Consider the following 11916-nt stretch of genomic DNA (forward strand, 5'->3'; position numbering starts at 1 on the left):
CTTTTACACTAGAAGGGGTTGTCCCAAGTAAGAAAAGGGGGTGAATATGTCATTTCCCTTAACGAGTACCCTCTAACTTTTTATAGCTTTAAGTCTAAATTTAGAAGTATTTTAGTAACAATATGTCATATGTAATTTTTTTTTAATGATTCTTATTTTTAGTATTTTTTTTATATTTATCTCTCAAGTTCTCGAGTCACCTTCTTCTCTTCCTTCTCTAACCATCGACCATAAATCCCAAACCCACTAAATTGTAGCTACCGGTCAGTCACATTTGTAGTAGACCTCTTTTGAGAATTTTAACCAGTAAAATGTAAGTAGGACACTCCGATGAACGGTCTGATTCGAAATGGATCATGACTGAGATGTAGGGAGTACGATCCGGAGAACACTTCGAATCCGATCCGACCAATGAGAAATTTGAATGGACCGTGACTAAGATATAGCTGGAACTGTTGACACCCCTAGACTTGAGTCCATTTGTTGTTGTTGGGCCCATATTCATCATGTAATCTCAGCCCTTGATCTAGAAGGTCATGTTTCCGTCCCCCAGGAGAAGCTAAAGCGCTGATTTTTGTAGGCCTTAATCTTGCGGATGAGATGAATGGTCGACATGAGACCATGACCTTGTGGGTTGCATTTTGGTGATCAAAAGATGGAACATCCGGACCGGGCAAGTCTGTAGATCTTTGATTATCTTCCTCCTTGATCACCATTAATATTTCTTCTTTTATTGTTCTTTTTCTAGAGTACTTTTGATCATCTCGGCTCGGCCGTGGAGGTGCTTCCCTTCGTTATAATAAATTTTGTATCATTTAAAAATAATGATCTGAACGATCAAATTTTCTTACACATCCCCAAGTGGGACCCAAAGTTGAGCAATAGAGTGGATATCCTAACCGTGATCATCTTCATGAAAAAAGAATGCACGTATACAGTGATCTGAACCATTCATTGGTGGGTCATGACAGGTCGTGCCTAATTAGGAATGCAACTCCAGTCAATTTTTGGGAATTGTTGTTTAGCTTAAGGCCGCGTTTGGCTACCATGAATAGTTTTTTTTCTTGGAATATAAGGTTACCCAATGGCGAGGAACAGTGGTAGCGGGATAGATTTGGGAGGGAATGAGTGAGGAGTGGGCAAGAATGGCCTAAAAACACAAAATATTGTAAGGCATGTTTAGTTACTTATTGAGCTGGAAGCTGACACATCTTATGATGACTGTTGATTAGTTGGGTTCAAAGGAGGAGAGGAGAGTTTTGGAGGAAAGCACTAGTGAATCTGTGAGCAAAGCTTGTAGTGTTTTCCTTGGATTAGTAGGTTTTTCGGGTTAGTTATAGTACATTTTGTTTCAACACTCTGGTTACTGTTAGAATATGTGAGATCTCACCAATAGGTTAGATGAGGCAACTATGGTTTGATTAGGTAGAATAAAATCACATCTTCCAAGATTTGATTTGGATTAATTGGGAAAGATTATGCAGGCAGGCTAGATTAGGTATTGAGATTATCTTCTCATATCTTGTCAAATCTCTTTCCATAAATCTTGTGATACTAGTTTCTATATTTATCCTCTTGAGTGTTGAAATTTCAATGATAGGCCCAAGTGGCAACCTAAAAGGAGATTAGGTTTATAAAAATAAAATTTACCTTTTGAAATTTTAACCCAATTATTTAAACTCTCTAATGAATGATTAAAAGATCAAAAAATAAAATAATTTAAGCAAGCAAGTTAAATCTAAAGTGCAATGCAAGAAAGGAGCAAGAGACAAGAAAGAGTGCACCTGAGATTTAAAGTGGTTCGGTTCTCAAACACACAAGGCCTACTCCACTCCACCAACCAAACCCGTTGATGGCTTCACTATGTTGATCTTCTTAACCTTGGCGAAGACCGGTGCCAATTACAATCGCTTTAACCTTGGTGGCAATCCTCACCACGGAGAGAGGGCTACGCTTCTCCGAACACTTGCCCAAATACAATGAAAGAAAATAGAAAATTACAACTTCTCTCTTCAAGGGTAGATAGCTCTCAAGCTCATACAAATTCTACTCTTGAAATGATGTACAAATTCAAGCCTAGGTCTAATCCCTTTAGATATCCCAAATTGAGGCACAAGGGTGATTACCACTCTCTAATATGTTTAGAACATGTTTAGGAATGAGAGAGATATGTCTTAAGGTATAGAGAACATATATATATATAGAGAGAAAACCCAAATATGACCGTTACAGGGGCATAGTCGTAATTTTGTGCAACTTCCAACGGATCTATTTCAGGGCATTTTTGGCATTTTTCAGATTTCAAACCCGGTTTTGTAAAATTCATATCTCACTTGTTTCTCGTCAGATTTCGACGTTCTTATACTTTATTTGAATGGAAACGATGAGATCTTTCTGTTAAAAATATTTTTAAAAATATTTAAAAATGTTTAGGATCAGTTATTATAGGATTTATTCCCTGATCTCAAAATTCAAGTGCTAAGTGTGCCGATTTGAATCTTTTGCAATTCTAAGCTATCTATGGCACTAGGGCTTTGGTCCACGGGTCTTTTCCTTATATTCTAATATTGTTTGGGACCTTATTAGTGACTTGAATATGCCTCAACATGGGGTACCTAATAGGGATTAGATGTACAATATAACACAAGACTTAAGCCTTCAAATCTTCTACTTTTGAAGCACATCTTCAAGTCTTGAACTCTTGCATGGATCACCTCCATTTCTTTGGCTCTTCAATATCTCTCCTTGAATGCTCCAAGCCTTCATTATCCTTTTGCTTCAAATGGTGTTCAAGGATGTACAAGCCTCGATTCATGCCGTTTTTCTTGATCTAAGTGTTTGAAATGTTTGAATATTTAATACATGCACTTAAACATCAAAACACGTTAGAAATACAACACATTTCAACTTGTGTTTGGAATCATCAAAACATAGAAGATTGCCAAGGTCAGAACCATTGGGCTTACAAGTGTTCTATATAAACACTCATTAGGCTTGATTGTAAGATAAGCAAAGACTAGTGGAAATCTTCAATATTTTACAGTTACCTTTTGAAGAAAGATGGGACCACTAGAGAATGTAACGTAGATGTAAACGATTTTTATGATATGGTTAGATCTCAATGAAAGCTTTTGCATAGTGTGGATGATCAATGAACTATGAGTCATGCATTTGAAGTTTGTGAGATGTCTCACTAACTTATGGGTCTCGGAGTGTAACATGTTTACTACAAGGTTTTTAAGATTTTGGCTGCCACATCGGCAACCAACAGTGTTTTCTTGCGAAACAAGACTAAAAAACCTTACTTCCGGGTCTCGAAGGAATACTAGTTGGACAAGTAAGGTTTGTTACTTCTACAACTAGTATTCCTCCTAAGGACAAAGCAGAAGACTACTAATATGAGTAAATAAATTAGACCAAAATCTCTACCTAGATAATGACCCTCTACAGTTTGATAATGACACTCTAGACTTCACTAACAACATTTTTACAAGCTATTGAAAGTGTTAGTTGGTGTGGCCAAGATAGCCATTAATATGCACTCTCCAACGAATTCAAAATAAGAAGAATGATGGGTTTTAATTCGTTTCAATCAATAAAAAGGCATTTTGCGTATGGTCTGTCGCATGTCAGAGGACAGCCGCCTCTGAAGACAAAATCTGCTGAAAAGTGAGCCTGTGTAGATTTTGCGTATGGTCTGTCGCATGTCCGCCTATGAAGACAAAATCTGCTGAAAAGTGAGCCTGTGTGGATTTTGCGTATGGTCTGTCGCATGTCAGAGCAGCCGCCTCTTAAGAGAAAATCTGCTGAAAAGTGAGCCTGTGGGGATTTTGCGTATGGTATGTCGCATGTCAGAGCAGCCTCCTCTGAAGAGCAGCCTCCTCTGAAGACAAAATCTGCTGAAAAGTGAGCCTGTGTGGCTGCTCTGACATATGCAACAGACCATCCGCGAAATGCCTATTGTGATGGACTCTAGCAAATACCAAATACTAAAGTATCATTATTGAAACAAAGGAGTGTGGATATCAATTAGGTTTTTCTTCCGTATCCTTGACATATTCCGCATGTTTACTTCCTTTGAATCTTCCTCATCTCTGATTTCTACTCCTTCATATGGGACACTTGGCAGACTTTTTTTATGCTGGTCCCCACGTGTGGAAACTCATGCCTTAAATCGTAGGCAAAATCTGTTGTTCCAACTCTATAAATAACTTCCTTACGAGTGTTTTCTAAGTAATCAGTTCAAAAAAATCTCACCAAGAAAAATGAGATCAATTAGCTCTGCAACTCTCACTGTACTTGCATTCCTCCTAGTCTTACTTCCATCTACTTATTCACTTCCAATTCATGAAAGCTTTCTCAAATGCCTTTTACTCCATTCTCCACACTCTAACCAAGACACACATATCATTTACACTCAAAACAACTCTTCATTCTACTCTATCCTACAATCTTCAATAAAAAACCCAAGGTTTTTAAACCCCACAACTCCTAAGCCTCTCCTTATAATTGTACCCACAGATGAGTCTCAAATCCAAGCATCAGTAATCTGTTGCAAGAATCTTGGCCTTCAGATTAAAATCCGAAGCGGGGGCCACGACTACGAAGGCCTCTCTTACACTGCCGATTCCCCATTTATCATTCTCGATCTTCGCAATCTCCGATCGGTCCAAGTCAATACAGAGGATAACACTGCATGGGTTCAAGGTGGGGCCCAACTCGGCGAAGTATACTACTATATTGCAGAGAAAACCAGCTCCTATGGCTTCCCAGCGGGACTCTGCCCCACCGTCGGCGTTGGTAATTTAGATTAGGATTATCATTCTTATGCTTATCATTATCTTTTGCCATGTTTATCTATAAGCACTTATTATTATTAATGAGAATCATCCGAGATTAGTAGAAATCAATGCTAGACTCAGGGGCACTCTTGCAAATATGGGCTGAAAGGGCGCCCCCATTGGCTGCACGTCACCATTGTGCATTTATAATGGCTGCAAGTCAAAGAGTATTAAACGCACAATGGTGATTTGCAGCCAATGGGGGCGACCTTTTAGCCCATATTTGCAAGGACGCCCTTAAGTTGAGCATACCTCATATAATTTTACATGGTAACTATCAGAGCACGTGAAACAACCAATTACTCCAAAAGCTTAAGCTGTTAGAGTTTGTGTTATTTAATCATTTATACTTCAACATCCCCTTAAGTCCTTCACGTGTGACCCATCATTTCTTTTTGTTGGGGGAGAGGGGTACATGTGGATTTTTAATATCAAGGAGTTATTTGAACCCAGGACCCACTTCACCCACTTCACACAGTAGCTCTGATACCATGAGAAACAAGTAATTACTCTAAAAGCTTAAGCTGTTAGAGTTGGTGTTATTTAATCATTTATACTTCAACAGGTGGGCATTTCAGCGGAGGCGGGCTCGGCACCCTGATGAGAAAATACGGACTTGCCGCCGATAACATTATTGATGCTCACCTTATAGACGTCCATGGCAGGATTCTTGATAGAAAATCCATGGGGGAAGATCTATTTTGGGCCATTAGAGGTGGGGGAGCAGCAAGTTTTGGTGTTGTTGTTTCATGGAAGATTAAGTTAGTTCTTATTCCTCCAATTGTGACTGTTTTCACCATCAACAAGACCTTGGATCAAGGTGCAACAAAACTTATGTACAAGTGGCAACAAATTGCACACAAATTCCCTAATAATCTGTTCATTAGAACCCTAATGGAATCTGTGAAGGGAGGGAACAAAGGAGGGAGAACAATCCATGCTGCATTCAATTCCATGTATCTTGGGGTTGTTGAAGAACTCCTCCCATTGATGGAAAATATTTTTCCTGAATTGGGTTTGGAAGCCAAGGACTGCCATGAAGTGAGTTGGATTGAGTCTATAATTTATTTTGCAGGATACCCACTTGGAACACCCTTAAATGTTCTGCTAAATAGAAGTACTGGAAAAAGGAATGCCTTCAAGGCTAAATCTGACTTTTTAAAAGAACCCATTCCTGAAAAAGTACTAAAAAAGATTGCTGATAGATTGTTGGAAGAAAAGAATGCCTACATGATATGGGATCCTTTGGGAGGGAGAATGGGTGAGATTTCACAATCTGAAATTCCATACCCATATAGGGAAGGATATTTGTACAATATTCAACACATGGTGGAGTGGGAAGAGAGAGGGGTTGAGGTATCACAAAAGCATATAGATTGGATGAGGAGGTTCTATAAGTTTATGGAACCTTATGTTTCAAAGTATCCAAGGGCTGCATTTTTTAACTACAAGGATCTTGACTTGGGTGTGAATGAAGAGGGCAATACAAGCTATTGGAGAGGTAGGGTTTGGGGTGAGAAGTATTTCCTTAATAATTTTAGGAGATTGGCACTTGTGAAAGGTAAGGTTGACCCAGGAAATTTCTTTAGAGATAAACAGAATATTCCACCTCTTCTTGCATAAAAGGAGGAGATCAGCAATTGGTTGTGTAATACTTTTAGGAGATGTTTCCTTATTTTAAATTGTTGTTCCATTATGATAGCAACAACAGTTGTTGTTCCTACAAACAACAGTTGTTTGTAGTTGCCTATTCTTACGTGATTATAGTTGCACTGAAAAATGTACTTAAGGGTAAACTAGGAAAAAATCAAGAGAATTTTTAATATTAGTTGTCTATTTTTTAAGTTTTGGGTACAAAATTTATCTCAAAACTTGATAATAAAAAAAAACAGAATTATCAGTTTTCTGTCACAGCCAAACATCATTCTGCTAAAAAGTTTAAAAAATTGATTCTTGGATGTGAGTTTGCCAAACGTGATTCTTTTTTTTTTGATATCATAGGGTATCCCCACCCCACTTCGTGGGGCGGGACTATTCCCTAGGGATGCACGCAGGCACCCGGAAGACCACGCACATCGGTTGAATTCGAACACTCGTCACTGGGGAGCAAACCCATGACTTCACGCCAAAGAGCCACACCCTTCCGGGTTTTGCCAAACGTGATTCTGCCTCTAGAAGCACTCAAAAAATGCGTTCTGATTGTTGATTCCAGAATGAGAATCAAGAGAATGCTTGCCAAATGTGGCCTAAGGTTGAGTTCTTTAATCATTCTCTTGAATCTTAATCTGGAATCTCATTCTCTTTAATCGTTCTCTTTACTCGTTTCGCTATCTCTTAATAAGAAATTAATTCTACAGTACCAATTTATAGGATACTAGCAAAGACCAGCCGTGCGATGCACGGCACGACAAAGAATAGTAAATTATTCGAAGAAAAAAAAAAAGGTAAATAATGGGAATACAGATTTTGTAATGGGAATAATGGGAATACAGCTTGTCTCACCTTATTGCATGGGCTGAGAAAGAAAAAGTAATTGATGAAAAAATATAAGAAAACAGAAATACAAATAAGAAGGCAATAGTCAAATGAACTCAAAGAAGCGAAAACGAAAAAAAAAAGGATAATTGGGAAAAAAAATGAAATAGGAAGAGAAAAGAAAATTAGAAAACAATACTAAAAAGTGGATGTATTACCCGGATGACTCAAAAGAGAATAATGAAATGTGTGACTGGTGTAGTTTTGAGGCTATAGTCAAAACAACAAAGCAAAACGAAAAAAGAGAATAATAGGAAAAAAATTAAAATAAAGAAATAGGAAGAAAAAAAATCGAACACATTCTAAAAAGTTAATGTATTACCCGTATCTGTTAAAAGAGAGTAATGAAATGTGTGACTGGAGTAGTTTTGAGCCTATAAAAACAACTAGCATTATCTAACAAAATTTTCATAACATACATGAATCTCATGTTCTGAGGCCCAAAACTACTGTAGAAAAAGACAACCCCTTATGAAGAATCAGCAAACAAAACTAAATAACGTGAGTTTAGGAATGGTTATAAGACCATTGACCAAAATATAGTTTTAATATCCCTTAAGAATAGGGTTGTGAAAGAAATCATCTTAAAATGGATTGACCACTGTAAGTGGAAGTGAACCATAATATCAGTAGCATTTTGACAATAATTCTCCATAATAAATAAGTTCCAAAAAAATATAAAACTTAAAATAGAAAGAAAAAAATTTGAATTTTACCAAGAAAGATCCAGCTTGTGATCTTTCAGTCTAGCGGGCCCAGACAAAATGGAGTGTATACAATAAGTCTATCTAAGATGGAATACTTGATAGTTAGTCTTCATAGTTCATTCTTTGCAACGGAGTGGTGAAGCTGTGAAAGACAAATGCAAGTGATGTTGCATATAATTTTGCATACAGTTAAGAACACAATGGTTTTTATGTACACTCTCCGTACTGTTTTTATGTACACTTTCCAAAATTAGTGAGTCCGTATTATGAGACATCAAGAAGTAATTAAATTGTAGATGATTATCAATGGCATTCAAGAAGGGTGAAGGTGCCATTATCTATAATTACCTTATTCTTTTCTTAGGTACATGGCAAGCTGATGGTAATTCTTATTCACAACGCTAAATTACGTAGAAAACAGAGTTTAATTTGTGGACATGCATGTGGGTGGATAGAGCTTAATTATTTTTCCACAACTCTAATTTAGAAAATAGAGAAAAAATTATTCTGGATGTAGTATTGAAGGATGTATTTGATGCTACAAGCAAAGTGAATCGAATGAACTGAAGAAAACACAGAACACCTGCTACATTTTTTAGTGGATGTTAGAGAGGTACTTAATGATTTGCTGCTGGACAGTTCTGTAAAAAAAAATTGTTCTTGACTTTCTCACGGAAGTTTGTTGACCTTCATATTTTGGGATGATATGTCTCTTTGCTGTGCCTTGTTTGTTGTGGTGTCGTTTGTTCTTCAGTTAATGAAGGAAATATTTATTTCATTTAGTTATTAGAAAAATAATGAAAAAATGGTATGAGTTTCAGATACGTCAGTTCATATGTGCCTAGCCAATTTTCAAGCTTTTGTATTTTTATACGCTTGGTATAAAGTTTTCATCTCATCTCTTGATTAATAAACAGAAAATCCACATAAAAATTGTGAGGTTGTTGAGAGAAGAGTAGGAAGAAAATCTAAAAGCTAATAAAACAACAGAAAAATAAAGCAATAAAAAATATTAGGAAGAGAGAGCAAGAACCTTAGAACTATCAATCAGAAATTTTCGGCTTTCCTCAAAATCAGTATATAAATTGAATTTTCTACAGTAGACATACACATGCTAAAAAAAATAGCAAAAAAATTTTCAAAACCCAAAATTTCGTGAAATTTTAGATCTGAACCCTCGAATCACGGATTTTCGTAGCTTGATTGAGAGGGATTTCCAAGCCTGAAATCGGAGGTGGAAAGCTATTTGGGGTAGAAGAATCGAGATTGAGTAGGAAATGGAAGTCAATCTTCATCATCAGTATACCTGAAGAAAAGCATTGAATTACAGCCTTTTTTTGGTGGTAAGAGGAAAAAGATTGAAAAAATATTCCAATTGCATTTCAATTAGAATTAAGAAAATCTACTTGAAACAGATATGGACTGTTTTACTGGGAAAAATTTATAGAATTTATGTAAGCCTTTGTGTAGTTTAAGGTCATATGTCCATGTCTTACTAAAGATAGAAAAAGATGGTGATTCATGTTCTTCATTCAACAATTGATCCCTATATAAACACTTACATGATCACATGCGCGATCTTCCTCTCTTTACGTCATTTGAAGTTTTTTGTGTCATTGATACATGCATGACACATACGAATGTAAAATGTTTGATACTATAGAAGGAGTACATGCACGTGGTTCAAATAAATAGCCAAAACAAAATATCAGCCAAGAGTGAAGGAGTACATGCACGTAACAAGAATGTTAAATGTTGTTGACCTTTTCATTAGCTTTGGTTATGGAATCCATACTTTGGCAACCTGAAAAATTAAAAAAATAGGAAACAAATCAAATACAATAAAGTTGTTAAAAAAAAGAGGGAAGAAAAGAAACATAATGAAATAGAGGAAAAAGTTAGGAGAAGGAGAACACATCACAATTTGCACTAAATTAAAATCCTTATATTATACGACCTGATAATGATATTCAAAGAAGTGATAAGTACCTATTTGGGTTCAGCTGTTGTTCATGCTCCCATTAAAAATTATATGAAACTGGGGAACTTAACATAAGTTACATCTATAGTTTAAGATGAGCTGAAGATACAGAAATGAGGTAACTTTTATTTACAAAGTTGTAGTTAAAATATACATAGTATTCAAAAGCACTCATACATAGTGAATTTACATGTAATATTAACATGTTTTACAAACCAAAAGGCGAGTTATATAATTTTCCACTGTAAAGTGATAGGAAAGCTATGTAACTTTTTCCCAAAATGAGCTCATTTGATCTGACATCTTCATCCTGAAAATAAAACAAAGATGGAGTGTTGGTATATGTTGGAAATTGATATCCATATTAAAGAATAGGAGCAGATAGGTTTTAAACTCAACTGGTGTGCATAGGGATTAAAATCTTAAAGTTTTTACCTTCTTCGAAAGCATTTCCTAAATGCATTTCATCATCTCTTGTTCTTTTTTGTGAGGCATGTATGGAAGATTTTGCGATGGTTGATTCAACCGCTGAATGCTCTCCATGAGTATGAATTGATATGATATCTTGTTCCTTTTAAAAAAGAAGACGTAATTGACCTTAATATTGAGAACTGATATTACTTCTAACAATATAGGATAAGAAAGTTTGGTGTAAGTACCATGCATGGAGAATCCTGTTCCGTATGTGATTCGTAATATTTTTCCTTGCCTCTCCCTTCCGCAGAGGACAAAACATCTCCTATAACAATGTAATATTTAGTTATGTGAATTGTTAAATGTAATAGTAAATATGAATTGGGTTGAAAAATTGGACATTAAAATAAATAAAGGGAGATGATATTTTCACTTCAAATCAGGTTATGAGGGGAGTGTGCATGTAATGCAGGGGGTGAAACTATTATTACCCTAAATAAATAATAATGCAAATTGTAAGCAATATGATTTAAGTACGACTGCATTTGACTTTAACATATGTGTAATGGTACCTTCTGTGTTTGTGAGTTGTGATTGTAACACATCCTTCGAATGAGTGATTGAACTTGCTGCTGAAGAAAGTGTTGTGATTGTGTCAATTAGGGATTGATGAGTGGCTACTCCAATTACTGATGAGGAAGAGTGTACATCATGAGAAAGAGTGCTTGAACTTGGCAGTGAGGAATGCATTGTCACTGATTCAATTGGAGAGTGATCATTTCCCACTTCAGGTGCTGCAGCTAAAAATAAGTGAAATTATTCTATTCGCTCGTAATGTGTACGTAAAAAATCTTACGCAATAATGAAATGTTAACTATACTGAGAATACCATCAATTAAGTGAAGTAGTGCATGACTCTCTTCTGAGTAATCTACGTCAATGATCGAATGCACTATGAAGTCTGAAGTATCAGTTATCATTAATTTCCCTTTCAAATTTGATAGAATGAAGACATATTTTTTCCATAGTCGTGGAGAGAATATCCGATTGAAACGGCTTATATCATCACCCTTTAAGAAAAATTACACGTAAGTGGGGAAATTAGTAAATGAATTAGAAATGCATTTGGTGGAAAAGATTTGATTATAAAATTATTGGAGATTATAATAAGAATTTACCTCAATAACCTGTGTTCTAAACTCCAATGCTGTGAGGCCCAATACATGCTCTGCTTCATCAGTAAATAATCTCAAATCCATGCTTCCCGTCTCATCGACAACCTCTGCCTTAATTGTGTAGCTGAATAATATGTGAAAATGCTAATGTAGACATTCAATTTTATAATCACACACACACACACACATGTGTGTGTGTGTGTGTGTGTGTGTGTGTGTGTACTAAAGCCTTGTATAAATGGACTGTATGTAAGATGACATTT

General features: G+C 36.1%; 1 protein-coding gene and 1 long non-coding RNA gene across 3 annotated transcripts; one reads left to right on the top strand and one right to left on the bottom strand.

The window, feature by feature from the left end:
- Positions 1-4233: 4233 nt before the first annotated feature.
- Positions 4234-6669, top strand: LOC143883857 (berberine bridge enzyme-like 22). The gene is made up of 2 exons (XM_077387181.1): positions 4234-4800; positions 5407-6669. Exons 1-2 carry the CDS (start codon positions 4266-4268, stop codon positions 6462-6464), a joined length of 1593 nt encoding a protein of 530 aa, XP_077243296.1. The 5' UTR covers positions 4234-4265; the 3' UTR covers positions 6465-6669.
- A 4568-nt stretch (positions 6670-11237) lies between these two features.
- Positions 11238-11782, bottom strand: LOC143883866 (uncharacterized). 2 transcript variants are annotated; one of them, XR_013252578.1, is made up of 3 exons: positions 11657-11782; positions 11368-11548; positions 11238-11272 (listed from the first exon to the last, which is right to left on the bottom strand). It is a non-coding gene; the product is annotated as an uncharacterized LOC143883866 (long non-coding RNA). The 2 variants fall into 2 exon arrangements; XR_013252576.1 differs by having other exon boundaries at positions 11238-11278.
- Between the last annotated feature and the right edge of the window lie 134 nt (positions 11783-11916).

Source organism: Tasmannia lanceolata, unplaced genomic scaffold (genome assembly GCF_043159265.1).
Source record: "Tasmannia lanceolata isolate RefF3 unplaced genomic scaffold, GAP_Taslan_0.1 ptg000002l, whole genome shotgun sequence".
Taxonomy (NCBI): domain Eukaryota; kingdom Viridiplantae; phylum Streptophyta; class Magnoliopsida; order Canellales; family Winteraceae; genus Tasmannia; species Tasmannia lanceolata.